The sequence below is a fragment of the Maniola hyperantus genome, chromosome 24 (assembly GCF_902806685.2).
Source record: "Maniola hyperantus chromosome 24, iAphHyp1.2, whole genome shotgun sequence".
NCBI lineage: Eukaryota > Metazoa > Arthropoda > Insecta > Lepidoptera > Nymphalidae > Maniola > Maniola hyperantus.
This window is the reverse complement of record NC_048559.1, coordinates 745,381-767,612: the sequence shown is the minus strand read 5'-3', so window position 1 is coordinate 767,612 and position 22,232 is coordinate 745,381. Positions and strand designations below refer to the sequence as shown.

At 37.2% G+C, this 22,232-nt stretch overlaps 2 protein-coding genes across 3 annotated transcripts in view; both read left to right on the top strand.

Moving 5' to 3' along the window:
* snu (ABC-type transporter snustorr) overlaps positions 1-4,530 on the top strand; it is a 92,370-nt gene extending 87,840 nt beyond the window's left edge. For both annotated transcript variants that reach the window (XM_034981373.2, XM_034981374.2), the window contains 3 exons: positions 265-389; positions 766-1,010; positions 1,634-4,530. In XM_034981373.2, the coding sequence (XP_034837264.1) occupies positions 265-389; positions 766-1,010; positions 1,634-1,956 (693 nt within the window). In that variant the 3' untranslated portion in view covers positions 1,957-4,530. The remainder of the gene's footprint in view (positions 1-264; positions 390-765; positions 1,011-1,633) is intronic.
* A 6,959-nt stretch (positions 4,531-11,489) lies between these two features.
* Positions 11,490-21,768, top strand: LOC117993373 (uncharacterized). Its single transcript, XM_034981165.2, has 5 exons — positions 11,490-11,588; positions 16,162-16,267; positions 19,216-19,456; positions 20,307-20,425; positions 21,019-21,768. The coding sequence occupies exons 2-5, from the start codon at positions 16,181-16,183 to the stop codon at positions 21,097-21,099; spliced, it is 528 nt and encodes a 175-aa protein (XP_034837056.1). The 5' UTR covers positions 11,490-11,588; positions 16,162-16,180; the 3' UTR covers positions 21,100-21,768.
* Positions 21,769-22,232: the final 464 nt, after the last annotated feature.

Genomic DNA, 22,232 nt, shown 5'->3' with positions numbered 1-22,232 from the left:
AACTTTTATTCTAATATTTATTCGAATTTTAATTATTTCTGTTGTAATTTAAACTGAAATTCTGTTGCTAGCTCACATTTTATTAATGCTAGTTCCACTTTATCCAAATTTAAGCCTCCTTGTTATTTTTTACTACTTATTTCTTCTTTCGGTAATTGTGACCCAAGTCCCCTTTTAATTTTTAATGCGAAGTTATTTTATTTATAGCAAAGTGTTACATTTTTGTCTTTAGGACGTCTTTATATTTTCCTTGTTTGTTTCCAGGACCTTCTATCAACGTGCAATTATAACCCCAAAGTAGGAGACATCCCCATCGACTTCAAGGACCCAATCTACGGCGACAACAACCCGTCCTTTACCGACTTCGTCGCACCTGGTGTCATTCTTACGTGAGTATAAGTGACTTTAACTTTAGTCATCATCATCATCATCATCATCATCAATCCATCGGTGGTCTACTGCTGTACACGGGTCTCCTCTCAGAATAAGAAGGGTTTTGGTTAGGGTTAAGGTCTACCAAGTGCAGATTTGAGAACATTATGGAAAACTCTCAGGCATGCAGGTTTCCTCATGATGTTTTCCTTCATCGTTAAATTCAGTTAAACAAGTTACTTTCAGATAAACAAGTTCAAAGTTTCTTAGAATTACACTTTATTGTGACGTCACAAGTCACTATTTATTTCAATTTTAAATGTCTTTGCGGAATGCGGAGTAAATCTTCTGAAACTGGAAGGTACTATTAATTATTATGAATTGCGTTTCCAGGATCGTGTTCTTTTTGGCCGTGGCACTGACGTCATCAGCGCTGATCGTGGAGCGCATGGAGGGCTTGCTGGACCGCTCGTGGGTGGCGGGCGTGTCGCCCGGCGAGATCCTGTTCTCGCACGTGGTGACGCAGTTCGTGGTGATGTGCGGCCAGACGGCGCTCGTGCTCATCTTCATGATCCTGGTGTTCGGAGTCAAGAGCAACGGGAACATCTTCTACGTCATCATGCTCACGCTGCTGCAAGGTAACTGTCCTCACCCTCACACCCTCACACACCGCACCTCGCTTCTCACACCCAGCATATGATATGTCAACTGAATCACTTGCACATTGTATTTATGTATTTTTTATTATTATTTATTAGTATACATGAACATAAAGTAACAAACCCGCCCAAATATTTTAAAACTATATTTAATAACTAAACCAGAAAAGTCTAAAAGTTACTAATTGACCAGCGTGGGTGGTGGATCTGACTCTTAACTAGTATGGGGAACTTAGTATGGGGAATAATGAAAACATCTTCTACACCTAAATAATTTTAAACACATATCAAAAATTGCGGAACCGGCAGGATTCGAACCTGCGTCTGGGTTAATTTAAATAAATTGTTATTACCTCACAATTAATTTCTAATTTTTCTTTAAACTAGCTCTCAATAACAAATTGGAGCTACACAAGGTCGGCCATTTTGACCGTTAATTTTTCTCGTTTATATCGATGACAACATTATTTGGGTATATCTTACTAATCTATCGAAATATTAATTTTAGAATGATTAACACCCTAATTAAAGCATCATTTAAGATACCATAGATTTTGTCAGGTAGATGTGAAAGTTTGTTAATTCTAAATAATTTGTTCCAGGTCTCTGCGGAATGTGCTTCGGATTTGTCATCTCAGCCGCTTGCGAATTAGAACGAAACGCGATACAACTCGCCCTCGGGTCATTTTACCCCACTCTACTACTCAGTGGGGTAATCTGGCCCATCGAGGGTATGCCCTGGGCTTTGAGGGGTATAGCTTTATGCCTACCCCTAACATTAGCGACGTCTGCTTTACGATCAGTCCTAACGAGAGGTTGGCCGCTTTCAGATCCAGATGTATATCTAGGTTTTGTAGCAACTTTAGCTTGGATTGCGCTGTTTTTGGTCGTAACGTTAACTATATTGCGCTTTAAGCGAGGTTGATTTTTCTATACTAGTTAGGCTCATCGCTTTAAGCTATTGTCAATGTGAATATACGCTTTAAGAATAAAGTACCAATCATCATTTCCCAACCCACAACAAATACCCCCATCTTCCGTTTCCTTGACAAGACTTAAATCTTATGTCCTTTTCTAAATCTATTGGAAGGAAAGGGAGCTAAATGACCATTAAATAGACTATCATTTTCATATCCTTGACAAAAGAAATAGACAGATACTATACAGAATTTAGTTAGAGTATAGTAGAAAAATCAATCTCATCAAATGTATATTTATATCATAAGTTTAAATAGCGGACCTTCCCCGTGGAAATAAGACAGCAATACATTTGTTAGCGTAAGATAGGGACAACCATATTTTGTAATGAAAAAAAATCTGCTCAAAATACTTTAGTATAAGAATGCCCCCCTTCTTTTCTTCACACCAATAAGTAAATACGACAAATGCGGTAGTAATTGGAATAAGTAACCTATCGATTGTCGATCATGTAATTTTATATTGATATAGTAACTTATGAACTACATAATATTATGGTTTTATAAGCATATCAATTTTAATTTGCTCAACCGCTCAACGATTTTATGTAAAACGTGTCTATTATATTCGTAATCGATGTCAATGTTGCCAGTAATTAAAAATAAATTCTACCTTTTCAATGTTAAAAATTATAATTATCATTTTTTTTAATTTGTCAAACCCTATTTTGTCGATACTTTAATACATACTTCTCAATTTAAATATAATTTAGGAATATTTCAATAATTTGTAATAATAAAATAACAGTTTTTTTATCTTGCCTAATATTTTGAAAGATATAGAATAAAAGATGGAGTCGATTACGAAATAGTAACGTAAAAAAATAATGATTCTAGTGCTTATAGCTAAATGACTGTTATTTAGTCGATGTGTAAATATTAGGTTATATTTATAGTAGCAAGTACATTAGTACTAAGGTTTAGGGCATGTTAGCAATTATGATTGGTCGAACGCTTTTTATAGGGTCCTCCGGTATCGGTAGTTAATGATAGCTTTCGAATAATCAACCAATAGGAGACGAATTTAGATTGACATGTTTCTACAATTTTTAGCTGCAATTTATTTTTGTAGCCGGCATTTTTAATAAAAAACATCGTATTTTAAAATTTTGAACTATAATTTTCATCGAACAAGACCCAATTTTACCTATTTAATTAAAAAAAAATTGAAATAGGTAGCAGTAATTTGAAATAAAATTAATATCTTTTATTTATTACCTTTCTTATTGAAGTCTTAAAAGAATCTCCTGTAAGTTGAATGTTCGAAGTATTACCTGAATAATGAGTTACCATAGAGTAAGATGGTGCCATAGACGTAATGGTGATTTTATTTTCAATTTCTCCCCCAAATCTACTGAAAGCTACCCAGTTACCACCATTTATTTGATTTGGCAACACCAAAACATTTATGGCAATTTAGTTAGTATTTAATGTAATTATTTCAATTTTCTTTTAGAAGTCTTGTTTATTTTCTGACGAATATTCGGTCATGCAGTTATTACCTATGGTTTGGTGGCTATCTAAACCAATATTTATTAGGTTATTTTATAGTCAAACATTAAATAAAATGTATTGGCAAGTATTGACTAAAATGTAAAGTGTACCTATCTAAAAAGTATTTGCTACAAAAAAAATCAAAATTTATTTTCAAGTCCGAAATGTGTAAAAAATAATTCATCCAATAGATACTTTATCCCGAAAATTCGTAAAGAAGATATTTGTTTTACTTAAATAGGATCTGAAGAAAATTTTTAGGTTCACAGACTTTGCTTTTCTATGGTATAATGACATGTTTGTATGAATTTGCGCCATCTTTAAGCGAATTTGTTTATATAGTTGTAATTTACTAGTGGAATGGTTGTATGAAGCAATATATTAATTATTATTATTGTAGTTAATAGTTATGTATGTATAGCATAAGTATAGAATAAATTCTTTTAGATTTAAGTATGACGAAAATAAAAACTTCGTAAAACTTCAAATTTTTTACGTAAAATCGTTTTGTTTTGTATTTTTTAACTTGTGGTATTTTTGACAAATCTATTTATTTCTTTTTTTTAAGTAAAGCTGGATTTACACGCAAAAGCACATGTATAATCTATTTTTTCTTAACTGACTTGAAAGATAAACAAGTAATTTCTCGCTGAGATACGTTTAAGAGACGCACTATACGTGGCTTATACGACCTTTTTACCGCGAACTGACAATGAAATCATGATACGACTGAAAACCTAACTCAAAAAGGTCTAAAGCGCCGGAGTAAGTTTCTCCGAAAAAATGTGTACTATTTGTTTTTCTTTTAAGTCAACTAAGCAAAACTAAAGTATAAATCTAGCATAATTTTGTATTATTTGTCACAATATTTTCCTACCATTTTTCTTGAGGGCAACATTATTTTTGTACTAAGTAGTAAGTATGAGTAAAGTGTATAGAATAGAATAGAAGTGTCTGACTGTGATTATTTTTGCTAACATCGACATGTTTTTGTAATGACAATTATACGATAATACTGTACCAAATAATATTACGTTTGTTTTCTTTTACCTTAATTTCTACGACGATAAAACCTTAAGAGCTTAACTCTTTTCTGGAGACACGGTGCCTTGCGCGTTGCGTGATACCTTGCGTCTACACAAACATAAAATGACCAAGAGTATTTAGGTTCTTTTAGATACGGCGGAGGGGGGGGGGGGGGGGGCGCTCAACAACTAGGTGGTCAGACCAGTTAAAGGGATCCAGCAGGTGTTCATTTTATCACATCATAGTGAAAATGGCCACCAACAGAAGCCGGTGGAAACCAGGACCACGATCTTCAGCAATGAAGGAACGACCGGAGCACTCGTGTGACCGGAGAGAGAGAGAGAGAGAGAGAGAGAGATACTCAGTCTTGGCCATCGACATAGGAATACGAAGTAGTACTTAGAAATTCTTTGGTCTTGGCCATATGTTTTAAGATCTACCTACTTATTAAAAATTTAAGATCAAGCACATAGATTTGATTGATTGATTGATTGATTGATTGATTAATTTATTCAATAAAATGCAGGTAAAATAGGTTGAAATCTTGATGTTGGAATCCCCTGAATATTATGTAGTTGAAATAATGTCTGATGAGCCTTATACCTCAGATTAATTATTATTTTTGATGCATCGCTCGTTACGTGACGCGGTATCTTTAGAATAATTAATCTAAGCCTTATACATTTTACCATTGTAACTGGTGTTTGAATATCACCTTAAATTAAATAAAAAACATAAAAATTTGTAAGGATTAAAATATATGTTATACATAGACTTCATACAAGCAAAACATTAAAATAGCATGAAATGTCAACATAATAAAAGTCCAAATCAATTATTGTTAATAACTTTAAATATCCTTATCCGTTAGGTACGTATACACGCCTTAATGTCATAGTAGTGTCATTAATTTGATCATGTTGCTTGACACGAGCTTGATCATGCTGCTTGATGCGAGCTTGGTGCACCTGTCAAGCGGCTTGATCAATCAAACGGCATGTATCTCGAACACTGTCCGAACCTCGCGTCAAGCACAAATATAAAATCGCATCAAGCACGTAAAGCTTGACTCAAACATCAAGCAAACTTTGTAAACGGTCAAACTTGACTCAAGCAAAAATCAACTTGTTTGACGTCAAACCGCTTGACCTTCTCGGAAGATTTTTATGTAGAAGCGTTTGCTTGTACGACGCGTAGTACGACGCGCGACGCAAAGCACCACACGATGCGCAAAGGAGCCTTAAGAGTAACCAGTTAGCCCAGGGCTAACTGGTTACTCTTAAGGCTCCTTTGTAAATAAAGCCGTTTTTTTTGGTCAACCTCGCACTAAATTTCCGATCCAATTTTAATTTTTTTTTAGGTTAAGGGTCACTTACTGACCATAAAATCACGAAATGCTGACAGATCCAGGTGGAGCTTCGATCGCAATCTTGAAGGAAAGTTTTTGGCCGATATCTTGGAAACCATACACTTAAGGGCAAAAGTTAACCTTAGGTAACCTAAAAAAAAAAATTGGATCGGAGTGCGAGGTGAAATGCTCTATTTACTGGTGTGGTGGCTAAGTGGTAGATGATATTTTGACGATTCAAAAGTAAGTACCTACCTACTTGTAAAAGTTGAATTGAATAAAAAATATTTTTATTTCATTTAGTTTATTTATGTTTAAAATACTTACGGGAAAATTTCGCGTTGTGCAATGTACTTAAAGGTGGCCGGCAGGAAATATTGCACACCGACTTTTAGAAGGAGGTTTCGGCTTCGAAGAGCGTTGTCTCTGTCACTCATACCTATGTGACGTTTTTTCGGAGACAACGGTCTGCGAAACCTGTCTCTTTCTAAAGGTCGAGGTATACCTAGTACGCAAAGAACAAATACAGTACGCGGCACAAAGTATTGTACATCGACCTTTAGAATGACATTTCGGCTTTGTAGAGCTTTCTCTGTCACTCATACCTATATGACGTTTTGTCAGTCTCACCGACAGAGACAATGCTCTACAAATCCGCTATCTCCTTCTAAAGGTCGATGTACATTAATTTCTGCCGCGTACTGTACAATAAGTTTTTGCAAATTAATTAACATACCACAAAGCTAATAGTTTGTTACATGGCTTATTTACCCGCGAAAATGCCTCAAATTGTTTTTAGGGTTCCGTACCCCAAAGGTGCTAACGGGATATAAAACACAAGTACTTACTAAGACTTGACTAGTTGTCAACAACCCTTACATAACTCTAACACAACTCTAACATAACTCTAACACAACCCTAACATAACACTAACACAACCCTAACATAACACTAACACAACCCTAACATAACTCTAACATAACCCTAACACAATTCTAACACAACCATAACATAACTCTAACACAACCCTAACATAACTCTAACACAACCCTAACATAATTCTAACACAACCCTAACACAATTCTAACACAACCCTAACATAACTCTAACACAACCCTAACATAACCCTAACATAACTCTAACACAACCCTAACATAACCCTAACATAACTCTAACACAACCCTAACATAACCCTAACATAACTCTAACACAACCCTAACATAACTCTAACACAACCCTAACATAACCCTAACATAACTCTAACACAACCCTAACATAACTCTAACACAACCCTAACATAACTCTAACACAACCCTAACATAACTCTAACACAACCCTAACATAACCCTAACATAACTCTAACACAACCCTAACATAACTCTAACACAACCCTAACATAACCCTAACATAACTCTAACACAATCCTAACATAACCCTAACATAACTCTAACACAACCCTAACATAACCCTAACATAACTCTAACACAACCCTAACATAACTCTAACACAACCCTAACATAACCCTAACATAACTCTAACACAACCCTAACATAACTCTAACACAACCCTAACATAACTCTAACACAACCCTAACATAATTCTAACACAACCCTAACACAATTCTAACACAACCCTAACATAACTCTAACACAACCCTAACATAACCCTAACATAACTCTAACACAACCCTAACATAACCCTAACATAACTCTAACACAACCCTAACATAACCCTAACATAACTCTAACACAACCCTAACATAACTCTAACACAACCCTAACTTAACCCTAACATAACTCTAACACAACCCTAACATAACTCTAACACAACCCTAACATAACTCTAACACAACCCTAACATAACTCTAACACAACCCTAACATAACCCTAACATAACTCTAACACAACCCTAACATAACTCTAACACAACCCTAACATAACCCTAACATAACTCTAACACAATCCTAACATAACCCTAACATAAGTCTAACACAATCCTAACATAACCCTAACATAACTCTAACACAACCCTAACATAACTCTAACACAACCCTAACATAACCCTAACATAACTCTAACACAACCCTAACATAACTCTAACACAACCCTAACATAACTCTAACACAACCCTAACATAACTCTAACACAACCCTAACATAACCCTAACATAACTCTAACACAACCCTAACATAACTCTAACACAATCCTAACATAACCCTAACATAACTCTAACACAACCCTAACATAACCCTAACATAACTCTAACACAACCCTAACATAACTCTAACACAATCCTAACATAACCCTAACATAACTCTAACCAGTCACCAAGTCGTTCTTCCCAACAGTGGAAGGAGCTAATGCCATCTTGCGCAGGTTAACACTAACACCAGCTCTTGTTCAAGTGTTCAGTGGGCATGGCGGGTTTTCGGAGTACCTGCACAGGTTCAAGTGCAAGGAGGGTCCTGGCTGTGTCTGCGATGAGACTGTCGATGAGTCGATTTTACATCTACTCATCGACTGTCCGCAGCACAGCAGAATACGTGAGGACCTACACCAGCAAATACAAATAGAACTGTGCAGGGGCTCTATCCCCGCCATACTGGAGAGCAATGCAAGCCGGAAAATATTCTTAGAATTTTGCTTGAAAATTGCGAGAATAGTCATTGAAAGGAACAGAACCAGATAATAAAGGTCCAATGTTGTTTTATATTATAAGAATACATAAACTAACATGGACAGAAATTGCATGGTTCTGTTCCTTTCACCTTGCATAAAGTGACACTTCTGTCAACAAATAAAATTAAATAAATAAATTAAATAAATAACAAATTAGCGTAATTCAAAATTTATAGTCTAAAAAAGTCTCTGACATCTTGTCAGGGGAGCGGTGACACTTGTCATAGCGACAAGTTAAAAAAAAAAAAAAAAAAAAAAACATAACTCTAACACAATCCTAACATAACCCTAACATAACTCTAACACAACCCTAACATAACTCTAACACAACCCTAACATAACCCTAACATAACTCTAACACAACCCTGACCCTGATGACCTCTCTGGCGCAGTGTTGAGCGCTGTGGTCTTATTGGCGGGAGGTCCTGAGTTGGATTCCCGGCAGGAGAAATTTGGAATTATGTTCAGTCTTGTTCAGTGCCATTTTTGTTCAGTTTATCACTTGGGTTAATAACCTTAGGGTGATTAACCTAAGCAGAACCTTTGTGATGCGATGCGGAGAGGCCGAGCTTTATTGCATCCAACATTGTGCCTACATTCAGATAAGTACCAACTTAATGGGCGTACGAACAAAAATATTCGTGACGTCAGTGAAGATATTTTTGAGAATAGGTACTAGGTACGTACTTAGACTATAGGCGTACTAGTTACGTACTAGAGTATAGGCCAGCGGCGAAGAGTCAATATAACACGATTCCTATCGGCTTCCCTTTAAGAATTGGCATAATATAGCGTAAGTAGGTACTATTCACATAAATTCCGTAATACATTCGTAAATACAAAGGTTCGATCGTCACAAATGCTATTTTTTTTTTGTTGTTATAAAGTACTAATTTAAGTTAAAAACATAACAGCTAATGTAAGTAACATACACCTACAGTCCTACACCATACAAGACGTAAAATATCGGATTCCCTAGTTAGATTTTTGCTTAGTATTTATCTCTTTCATTTCCCTAGCGAAAGCGAAAGGAACGAACTAGGTCTGTCTCGCTCTACGGTCGACTAATAAAGAGCACACCAATTTAGTCTGGCCCAGTAGCGAATACGAATTTGGAACTCTGACAGGTCAGACAAATTTGACGTAAATAACTCGGTTGGATCCGAGTTACCCTATAATACCTCCAAATTAAAAATTATATTAATACTATTGTTTTAACAGGTACATGCTACTATTTTGAGTATTTTGTATTTTGAAGGGTGATTTCATGTTTGTTTAAGTTGTTAGTGGTGTTTTATTTTGATATAATAAATTGGGGATGTGATTAATAACTTATAAGTGGTAAGTTCACGGTAATTTTGATTCAGTTTGGTAAGCCAAAATCAGAAATGGCCTTAATTCACATAGATTGTTGTTTAACAGATTTCTTGTTACGTAACGATAGTAATTTTTCTAAATTAAGTTTTGAAAACAAAAATCGAACAGCTGATATTCTTTTAGGTAAGTACGTTTCCGGCTTCCCTTTATCAGATTTTCACCCTTCGCCACTGGTATAGGCGTATACATATATACAGGGTGTAACCAGAGCGCTAGCAAAAACGAAGACAGGTGATAATACTGATGATAACTGATATGATATCACCAAAAACAAGGCGAACTAAATATATGAAAAATCCTATAATGTTGTACCTAAAACTTTACGATAAATTGCATATAAAACATCTGACTGACGCTAGAGGTTAACAAACGTTGCGTAAGTAGGCCACTCGGAGCAATGCAGGGGCATTGACCCAAGTTTTGCACGCTATACATTGCGTCCGAAACCCTGAGAAGCAATGGTAAGTATCTCTAATCATGTGCACACGACTGTTTATGTTTCTTTCCAAGCTACGGAACCCTCGGTGCGCGAGTCTGACTCACACTTAGCGGGTTTTTTCTTTCTAGTCATGAATAAAATGGCAACGTCAATAAAATATATTACTAAAAGTTACCTAATTGCCTTTAGCAAAGAAACCAGTTGTTATGATTACTAACGTAAGAACAAGAAGGTATAGAATTCTTTAGTTTTTATCCTTATTTAAAACTAGCTGATTCCCGCGACTCCGTTCGCGTGGATTCAGTTTTTTTAAACCCCGTAGGAACTCTTTGGTTTTTCGGGATAAAATGTGGCCTATTTCATTCTCCAGTCCTCAATGATATCCATACAAAAAAACCGGCCAAGTGCGAGTCAGACTCGCGCATCGAGGGTTCCGTACTACAGTCGTATATTTTGTACGATAAATCAAAAACTATGCATAAAAATCAATTAAAATCTGTTTTAGATTGTACAGGAATAGGCCCTTTCATAAATGATACCTCATTTGGTCGTTAGTACTGTGACTTGGTATATTCTGTGACTTGGTATATTCTGTGACTTGGTATATTCTGTGACTTGGTATATTCTGTGACTTGGTATATTCTGTGACTTGGTATAGTAATCTTAACTACTTTGAAAATTGAAAATACTTCCTTAATTATTTTTTCATGATGTAACCACAAATTTACGGTTTTTAGATTTATTCCTTTACTTTTGCTATAAGACCTACCCCTACCTATCAAATTTCATGATTCTTAGGTCAACGGGAAATATCCTATAGGTTTTACTAACAAACACGACGGACAGACGGACAGTCAGACAACGAATGATCCTATAATGGTCCCTTTTTTCCTTTTGAGGTACATAACCCTTAAAAGTATTTTGATTAAGAAGGGTAATTACATCGTTTTGTTAGCGAGCTCCAACTAGTTATAAGTCCCGCAAATTGCTATTGCCCTTGACGTTTTGAACAGACAGACGCGTCGGGGCTTTATTTATGTAGTGATGTTAATAGATAGATAATTCTCACGTATATAAGACTAATATATTTGAATATTTATTGTTCATTCGCTTTTTGCCGTCTGGTTTGGCCACAGGCCACACGCAACGAGTTCACTAGTTTACCTTTGACGTAGGTAGACCTTAAGTAGCTATTTAAATTCAGTGTCAATAATCTGGGTAAGTGTAAGGCTATTCTTTCTTTTATTTATTACTAGCTGCCCTGGCGAACTTCGTACCGCCTAACAATCGATTCAAATTTTTAAAAAATTTCTCTCCGTAAGAACCATCCTCTTACTTCAAGGAATATTATGAAAAAAGAATAATTAGCGAAATCGGTTCAAGAAACCTACAGAGTACTTCCCGTTGACATAGAATCATGAAATTTGGCAGGTAGGTAGATCTTATAGCAGACATAAGGAGAAAAATTTGAAAACCGTGAATTTAGGGTTACATCACACAAAAAAAAAAAAATTGTGGTCATGAACTAATATTAGTATTTTCAATTTTCGAAGTAAGATAACTATATCAAGTGGGGTATCATATGAAAGGTCTTTACCTGTACATTCTAAAACAGATTTTTATTTATTTTTATGCATCATAGTTTTTGAATTATCGTGCAAAATGTCGAAAAAATAAGACTGTAGTACGGAACCCTCATTGCGCGAGCCTGACTCGCACTTGGCCGGTTTTTGGGTTCCGTACCTCAAAAGGAAAAACGGAACCCTTATAGGATCACTTTGTAGTCTGTCTGTCTGTCTGTCCGTCTGTCTGTCAAGAAACCTAATCATGAAATTTGGTAGGTAGGTAGATCTTATAGCTGGCTTTAGGGGAAAAATCTGAAAACCGTGAATTTAGGGTTAGATCACACAAAAAATTAAATTGTGGTCATGAACTAATAATTGGTATTTTCAACTTTCGGAGTGAGTGACTATATCAAGTGGGATATCATATAAAAGGTCTTCACCTGTGCATTCTAAAACAAAATTTTATTTATTTTTATGTATCATAGTTTTTGAATTATCCTGCAAAATGTCGAAAAAATACGACTGTAGTACGGAACCCTCATTGCGCGAGCCTGACTCGCACTTGGCCGGTTTTTTTATATATATATAGAGACTACACTTAGATGATGTCTGCAACTTCGTCCGCGTGGATTTAAGTTCTTAAACAATCCCATGGGAACTGTTTGATTTTCCGGGATGAAAATAATTAAGGGATTGTCAAAAATCTAAACCAACCTGGGACCCGGACGAAGTCGCGGGCATTATCACTACCCATATTATAAATGCGAAAGTGTGTTGACATGTGACAAAGGCTACTTTTTATCCCGGAAAATCAAAGAGTTCCCACGGGATTTTTAAAAAACCTAATTCCACGCGGACGAAGTCGCGGGCATCAGCTAGTATTATTATAAATGTGAAAGTGTGTTTGTTTGTTGGTTTATTGGTTTGTCCTTCAATCACGTCGCAACGGTGTAACGGATTGACGTATTTTTTGCATGGGTATAGATAAAGACCTGGAGAGTGACATAGGCTACTTTTATCCCAGGAAATCAAAGAGTTCCCATTTTTAATAATTTATTATTTATTTTGAATTTAGAATTTAGACACAAGAAACGAGTTTCCTACCCTCTGCACTATATATACTGATTACTATGGATTATTATTATTATTAAGCATTTATTTACTTCCTTATCTTTATATACAATGTTTTCTTATAACTACTCGTATCTAATATTATTTTATTTTTATAACTTTTTCGCTTAATCCTATGTTAGTTTTGTTAGTATAATTATGTTAGTATAATAATTAACTACGTGTTTTGTATGTGTAAGGTTTGTTTGATATGTTGTGTTAGGTAGTTAATAATTATTAATTTACAAAAGTTACAAATTTTTGTTATGCGAGTAAGTATTCCGTCAAGATAAGGATCCCATTTACTATGGATATTCATCTTGAAATAAAATAAGCAGAGTTAATAAGTGTTTTAATACGTAGGTAGGCACATAGGTCATATATAAATGATTGATTATAATATAATAAAGAATCACAGTCATCAGTCATCAACTCGGCCAATTACATCATTGCGATTGTCTCAATGTCATAATCACACCTTCCGGGGTAATCCCATTAGTATGTTTGCTGTATTTTCTAGACAAAAGGATAAAAAACCGGTCGAGTGCGTGTTAGGAGTTACAACAAACTACTATCATACTAGTACAATAGGTACTTTTAGAGTACCTACCTACCGTTCACAGGGTTCCGTATGCTAGTAAAAAGATATTCCGGCTGAGTTTGTTGTGTGCTTCTTCTCAGACCAGGGCGCGTTTGGAACCCTCGTAGTTTAGAGTCGGTATAGCTACACTTCAGATTAAAACACTTTTTTCTTTAAATCCAGGCGTTTTTGACCTACTAAGTATGAGAGTTTCTTATTTTGTAACGGACCTCTAAAAATGCAGGAAATTATATTTGTAGTTACATCGACAATAAGTTTTATAGGTAGGTACTTAAGCGTTTTTACGTCAATTATTTTTTAGCAAAAAATAACTTGCCGGTTCCAAATTAGGTGCATTTATATGCATATTAGGTAACTACGTAGTTGTTTAAGTGACTAAGTACAAGAAAAATAAATAAAAATAATAATGTACTAACATGGGAGCGCGAATTAAATATTATGTAAATGGCAGATTTAGATTTAAATAAGAATCATAATTTTAGGTACACCCAATTTTAGGCGCCCTCCCGCGTTTCGGCCCATATGACCGTGAGGTCGGTGGTCATGGTGGCCATGGGTGGTGGTGGGTTGTCCATCCGTCGGTCTGTCCGTCTGTTTTTTTTTTTTTTTAAAAAGAACATTAGCCATGTTAAATGACTAATATTCCCCTTTCCTCTCCAACTAAGCGTCAAGCTTGTGCTAGGAGTAGGTACGACAATAGTGCAACGGGCGGGGTTTGAACCGTCGACCTTTCGGTTTTCAGTCCACTCCTTTACCAGTTGAGCTATTGAGGCTCTAAACAGAGGTTTGACAGCGGACTGTACGTATCTCATAAACCGTAATAGAGAGTGGGTATTTCTATTGCCGGCTATAACAACAAACGCCACCATGCCTATAGTCAGTCAGTCGCCTACTCGTAGTGTCTTGTACGACAGTACGGAACTCTTCGTGTACGAGTCCCACTTCGCACTTGACCAGTTTTCTACACGGATACAGTTAAAAACGTATGCTACTATCTATGCTACTTTTTATGCCGGAAAATCAAAAAATTCACACGGGATTTTTAGAACCGGTCAGATGCGAGTTGGACTCGCACACGAAGGATTCCGTACCCTCGAACAAGAAATAACACTTTTTAATTTTTATGGCGGTCATTTTGATTTTTTAGCGTTCCGTACCTCAAAAGGAAAAACGGAACCCTTATAGGATCACTTTGTTGTCTGTCTGTCTGTCGGTCTGTCAAGAAACCTACAGGGTACTTCCCGTTGCCCTAGAATCATGAAATTTGGCATGTATGTAGGTCTTATAGCAGACATCTGTGGAAAAATCTGAAAACAGTGAATTTGTGGTTACATCACACAAAAAAAATTAAATTGTGGTCATGAATTAGTATTTTCAACTTTCGAAGTGAGTGACTATATCAAGTGGGGTATCATAGGAAAGGTCTTCCTGTACATTCTAAAACAGATTTTTATTTATTTTTATGCATCATTAAATAATAAAAGAGCGCGGATTTGACCTGCAGCTCGTTCCAGCAATGCGCGGGGCTTCAATTACTTTTTTATGCATAATATTGTATATCAAATCTTTGAAAAGAGCAGCCGCCGAGTTTCTGGCTGGTTCTTCTCGGTAGCAAAGGCATTCCGAACCAGTGGTAGATGCATTTAACGATTCAAAAGTACCTATGTACTTGTAAAAGTTTAATTGAATAAAAAATATTTTTATTGCATTTTATGGAAACCTAAAAATACGGACGCGTTTTAGGGTTCACTCACGTGTAAGTATAGGTATTTACTACGGAATGTCCACTACCTACTCGAATGCTAACTTATTTTGATTCTCATTTGAATATTTTAATTAAGTAATCAAACTCAATAAAAAATTTAGACACGTTTTAGAAGCAAATCGCGTCTGTAGTTTGCCAGATTTCCTTAAAAAAACGGCCAAGTGCGAGTCAGGCTCGCGCACCGAGGTTTCCGCACCCGCTACAGTCGTATTTTTTGGTCATTTTGCGTGATAAATCAAAAACTTAGAATCAAAAATTTAGAATGTAAAGCCTTTTCATATGATATCTAAGATACTGTTAAAAGGAGACAGCGTTATTCGCTGGCATAAATCTGTCTCGTTTTAACGGAAACTTAAGTCTGAGTAAAGTTAAAGTACCTGCTTTTATAGATCTTAGGCTGAGCTCTATAGAGCATACTTTGACTTTGCTCAGCCTTAAGTTTCAGTTACAACGAGACAGATTCATGCCAGCGAATCCAGCGATATAACGCTGTCTCCTTTTAACAGTGTTTTCAGTCTGAGTAAAGTCAAAGTACCTACCTATCTACGTTCTACAGATCTTACGGCGGTACTCAGAGTCATTAATCGTTACTTATGATTGAGTTAAAACGAGACATATGTATTTATGTGAGAGATATAGCTCTGTCTCGTTTTAACTAAACTTAAGTAACGATTAAGCGACTCTGAGTACGGCTGTTAGTCTTAGTTTTATTTTAAAGTGTACTTACTTACTGTTTTAATACCTTTGCAGGTACATAACAGTCTAAACAATGAAGACCAGAATCCCACTGCTGGTGGTATGCTTCGCGCAGATCGTGCTAGTCAGCTATGTCTTCGGATCCAACGCTTTTAAAGTGGTTAGTAGGTATATCTTAAAATTAAAACCTAGACCTACCTAACCTAGGAAACACAATCCAGTTGGGTTGGTCCAATTTCGAGGAAGCTGGGCAGCGTTCAGGAAGCTTCGAGATGTCTTCTTGTAAAAAATTCCTCAGCGCTTGAACACCAAAGTCTTCGGACAGTCCGTGTTGCCAGTGATGACATATGGATCCGAGACATGGTCGCTAACTATGGGCCTCATAAGATAGCTCAGAGTCACTCAGCGGGCGATGGAGAGAGCTATGTGCGGAGTTTCTCTACGTGATCAATGAGGAAATGAGGAGTTCCGTAGGAGAACTAGAGTAACCGACATAGCTCAACGGGTTGCTAAGCTGAAGTGGCAATGGGCAAGGCACATAAATCGTAAAACCGATAGACGTTGGGGTCCCAAGGTGCTGGGATGGCGACCTCGCACCGGAAGACGCAGTGTTGGAAGACCCCCATCAGACAAGTCGCAGGGAGCCGCTGAATTCAGGCGGCGCAAGATCGTGGGGTGTGGAAGTCCCTACAAGAGATCTATGTCCAGCAGTAGACGTCTATCGGTTGACGATGATGATGACTTCAAAAGGAAAAACGGAACCCTTATAGGATCACTTTGTTGTCTGTCTGTCGGTCTGTGTAAAAAAATTTAATTACTTATCAAATCAAAATTCGAATAGGTTTCTACGTAGATAACAAGGTAACTCGATTTTTTTTTTAATAATTGTAGAAACGTTTAAAATCGAGTTTCCTAAAATATCGATAAAAAATCGGTCAAGTGCGAGTCTTACTCCGTACCATCGTGCAAGAAATAACCTTTTTTATTTTACTTATTTTTTATCTTTATGGTATCGGTACTGTTTGTTGTTATAGCGGCAATACAAATACAGTATACACATTGTGTGACAGCTTTTTATCTATTATGGTTCACGAGATACAGACCGCTGACGGACGGACAGCGGAGTCTTAGGGTGAGATCTATAGAGCGCACTCTGACGAGTGCGCTAACGAGACAAAGCTATATATCTCTCACATAAATCTGTCTCGTGTTAACTCAATCTTAAGTCTGAGCAAAGTCAAAGTGCGCTCTATAGATTTTAGCCTTAGTACCTAATAGGGTCCCATATTAGGCCTTCGGGTACGGAACACTTGGTTTATTTCCATATTCGTTTTGTTATTCGTAGCGTATATTATGTATGCTACTTATATGTCTACTATTCAATAAACGAAATAAATAACTTTGTTACGTTGAAGTTAAAAAATCCGATTGCACATTTAAAATATTAAACAACGAACCTTTCCTGTATTCGCCTCTATATAGCAATTAAAAATTCAGTCGTGCATGTAAGGTAAATCCACGTATTACCGACCCCTTAATTTTGGAATAATTGACAGTTATTGATAGTACTTATTAATGGTCGATTTCATACTAACTTTTAAATATTGAATGTATAGTTCATTTATTTCCTTAAATGGTTTCAAATACTAAAGCTTATAACTTATATTAAATAAGTAATAATAAATGAATTCAAAAAGTCAATTGTTTCTTTTAACGAATCAAAGCAGCGTCTATGAAACTTTTAATGATTTTTAAAGCTATTACCGAATATAAAGAATTGATACAATTTTTTGTGCCCGTGTTTTTGTCAAAATAACGTAACATTTTTTTAAAGTAGGTATTTCTTTCTCGGGCTGCTATGCACATAAACGTCAGTTCACCAATCATATAATCCATTCTTTATATTATTATTACAAATACGAAAGGCTGTCTATCTGCTAGCTTTTCAACGCCCATTCGATAGACCGATTTTAACAACATTTGGAACAGAGCTTGCAATTTGGGGACGGACATGAGCTACTTTGAAACATGATTTTTAAAATCTAGTACTACTTATTCAATAAATAAACACGCATATTTTCTCTAGTATCTATAACTTGATTTTTTCTAGAAACGTAAAAAATCAAATTAAAGCAACGGGATTTTCGATGGGTCATTGATAGCTGCATTTACCTTGCCACAAATTGACCCGGTCCACCTTCAAATCTTCTAATGCCATGACAGCTCGCGTCCTTTGTAAGGGTCAGCGCTGACTGACCGTGACCAAACTAAGGTTTCCGATGGCTATAAAATATAAACTAATTTAAATAATGAGGATGTAGCATTGTAAATTTATTATTTTACATATATCGATGCATACATTTACATAACATAGCATTAAATAAGTAGGTATTTATAATTTTTTTTTTTTTTTTTTTAAAGAATATTAGCCATATTAAATGACTAATATTCCCCTTTCCTCTCCAATTAAGCGTCAGGCTTGTGCTAGGAGTAGGTACGACAATAGTGCAACGGGCGGGGTTTGAACCGTCGACTTTTCGGTTTTTAAGTCCACTCCTATACCGGTTGAGCTATTGAGGCTCTAAATTTGAGAACTAGGATAACCAACATAGCAATAGCACCACCTGCAGTCTAATTTTCCTCATACTTTCCAATCTTTAAGGTTGCCTGGTAGAGATCGCTAATTAGCGATAAGGCCGCCTTTTGTATCTTCCTTCTGTCTGTGTTTTTTATTCTTTAATGTAATCCTTCTTGTGGTTGTGCAAATAAAGTGTATTTATTATTATTATTATTATTATAGCTCAACGGGTTGCGAAGCTGAAGTGGTAATAGGTAGGGCCGCACATAGTTCGTACAACCGATAGACGTTGGAGTCCCAAGGTGCTAGAATGGCGATCTCGCACCGGAAGACACAGCGTTGGAAGACCCCCCACTAGGTGGACGGACGACATCATCAGACGAGTCGCAGGGAGCCGCTGGATTCAGGCGGCGAAAGACTGTGGCATGTGGAAGTCTCTACAAGAGACCTATGTCCAGCAGTGGACGTCTATCGGTTGATGATGATGATGGTGATGATTAGATGCTTTAATGCCTTACTCTCTTTTACAGGCAATAGTAAACTACGACGCAAAGCAAACAGACAGCCAGTGCAAATTCCTCGACCGCTGTTCCCTGGCGAACATCTCCTGCCGGTACGTGTCCCACCTCAAGGGGCAGCCAGTCAGTCAGACGTATCACACCGACCTGGACTCTACCGTGCAGGCGCTGAGGACATCCGAGCTAGATGCTTCGGCAGTCGTTTATATGAACGAAAACTTCACGGATGCTTTCGTGGCTAAAATGGCTTTAGGTATGTCAAATCATGGTATCACTACGTTTGCCAAGCAATGGCATGCAAATATTTACTCACTTTAGTTCATAATAATATTTAAACATTTCAAAAGTTCAAAAATTGACTATAAACTACCTACAACTTACATTAAAGGTAATATCACAATTCACATAATAATTACCTATAATAAATTAACAAAGAAATAATTAAAAGAAATAGTCGTATATGCATCTATACTAAAAACTATTAAACTAAGTAAAGTCTATCTCTAGTCTATAAAACATACAGAAAAACTTTACTACTGCATCTATCATTATATTTTTGTACTCAAGATGTATGTTTTCGAACAGTGCGTGTTGCCAGTGATGAAATATGGATCCGAGACATGGTTGCCAACTATGGGCCTTATGAGAAAGCTCAGAGTCACCCAGCGGGCGTCTCGAAGAGAGCTTATTTGAGTCTCTCTGCTTCCTTCTGCGGGTCCAGCCGCCGTCATCCAGCGGCTCCCTGCTGTCTGTCCACCTAGTGCTGGGTTTGCGAGCTGCGCTTTCCGGTGCGAGGTCGCCATTCTAGCACCATGGGAGTTGGGACCCCAACGTCTGTCGGTTCTTCAAACTTTGAACCACTCACATTGCCACTTCAGCTTCGCAACCCGTTGAGCTATGTCGGTTACCTCGTCATTTCTAATTTAATCACGTAGTAGACAGGCGGGTCACGCGATGTTAAGTGATTACCGCCGCCCATGAACATTTGCAGCACCAGAGGAACTGCCGATGCGTTGCCGGCCTTTCAGGAATTTGTTGGTCCGGCCCTTGAATAACCCCATGTTGTAATCTAGTGTGAACACCGCGCCGTACTTTGATTGCAGGAGACGATGCAGATGCTGAAACGGTTGACTCTGCACAGATCCACGTGTGGCTGCGCAAGGGGCAGCAAACCGATGCCATCAAACATCTCCTACAGACTGCCTTTGATGAGTTTACTAAGGTTCGTAACTCGTCTGACTCGTGGTTTAGTTGTTAGAATGTTCGACTGTGGATGAACGAGGTCCTATAGGAGCGATTCCCGGGTAGGGCCAAATTATATTTGTGGATTTGTAGAGCATTGTCTCTGTCGTTCAGACCGACAAAACGTCATATAGGTATGAGTGCCAGAGACAACGCTCTATAAAGAAATGTCATTCAAAAGGCCGATGTAGGTAGGTGTATATAATTTTCTGCCACGTGCCGTATTTTAGCTTGCTTGTTGTAAACTAAGGTACGTGAACTAAGCTAAGTGGAGAGACTTTGTGGCCTGCGCTTTATTCCAAAGTAAATAAAGCTTAGTTTGTATATGTCCCGCAAATTGCTAATGCGCGTGGCCGCCATTTTAGTGAATTCAGCACTAGACTGAAGTTTCGAGCTGATGGTATATTTTTATTTCGGCTGACGTCACAATGACGTCATTGCGATGTTAATGAGACATAGTTCCAACGCAATAGTAATTTGCGGGACTTATATCAAGAACTGAGCCTTAGCTACACTCCATTTTAGAGGTGTACGTTGCGCCTTAGATTTTCATGTCTTGTATTTCTGTTCCAGGATATAATGACAACGTGCGAGTTCACACAAGACCAGAGCCGATTCTCTTTTAGTAATTCTTTCAATTACCACTACGTGTAATTAAAACATCAAAATAAACACAAGTGCATACCTATTTAAATCAAAGACTATAAAACTTCAGATAGCTCGTGCAATTGTATTATAAAAAGTGAAGATAAATATACGCTAATGTGTGACGCATACGCGTATCGACATCTACGAGCGTGCTTCAAAAAGTCGGTCAAGTGCGAGTCGGAGTTGCACTCGAAAAGTTCCGTACCATCGTACCTACACAATCGTATCTTTCTTTCTTCTTTCTTCAAATAATACTTTTTAATTTTTTTAGGATTCCGTACCCGAAGGGTGCCAACCGGACCCTATTACTAAGACGGACTGCAGTCCGTCCGTCTGTCTGTCAGCGGTCTGTATCTCGTGAACTATAAAAGACGACCTCCCTGGCCCAGTGGTAAGCGCTGTGGTCTTATTAGTGGGAGGTCCCGGGTTCAATTCCTTTCAGGGATTTGGAATTTTATAATTTCTAAACTTTTCTGGTCTGGTCTAGTGGGAGGCTTCGGCCGTGGCTAGTTACCACCCTACCGGTAAAAGCCTTGCCGCCAAGCGATTTAGCGTTCCGGTACGATACCGTGTAAAAACCCCTGTCCCCTTCCAGGTTAGCCCGCTTCCATCTTAGACTGCATCGTCACTTACCAGCAGGTGAGTTTGCACTCAAGGGCTAACTTGTATCTGAATTCTGAATACTAAAAAAACTAAAGGTCGAGGAGACCTGAAACTTTCTGAGAGTGTGTATTTCTATTGCCACTATAACAACAAATAGTTACTAAAAATTTCAAAATTGCGGCCATGAAAATTTAAAAAAATTTAAAGACTTATTTCTTGTACCATGGTACGGAACCCTTCCTGTGCGAGTCCGACTCGCACATGACTGATTTTTAATTTTCATGGCAGCCATTTCGAAATTTTCACTAAGTATTTGTTGTTATAGCGCCAATAGAAATACACATTCTGTGAAAGTTTCACCTCTCTATCTATTACGGTTCACGAGATACAGCTCGCTGACAGACAGACGGACGGACAGCGGAAGCTTAGTAATAGTAATAGGGCCCCGACTCTCGTTGGCACCCTTTGGGCACGGGACCTTAAAAATGGCGACCCGTTATCAGGATTGTCCAAGTTATATAAAATTATTTAACGAT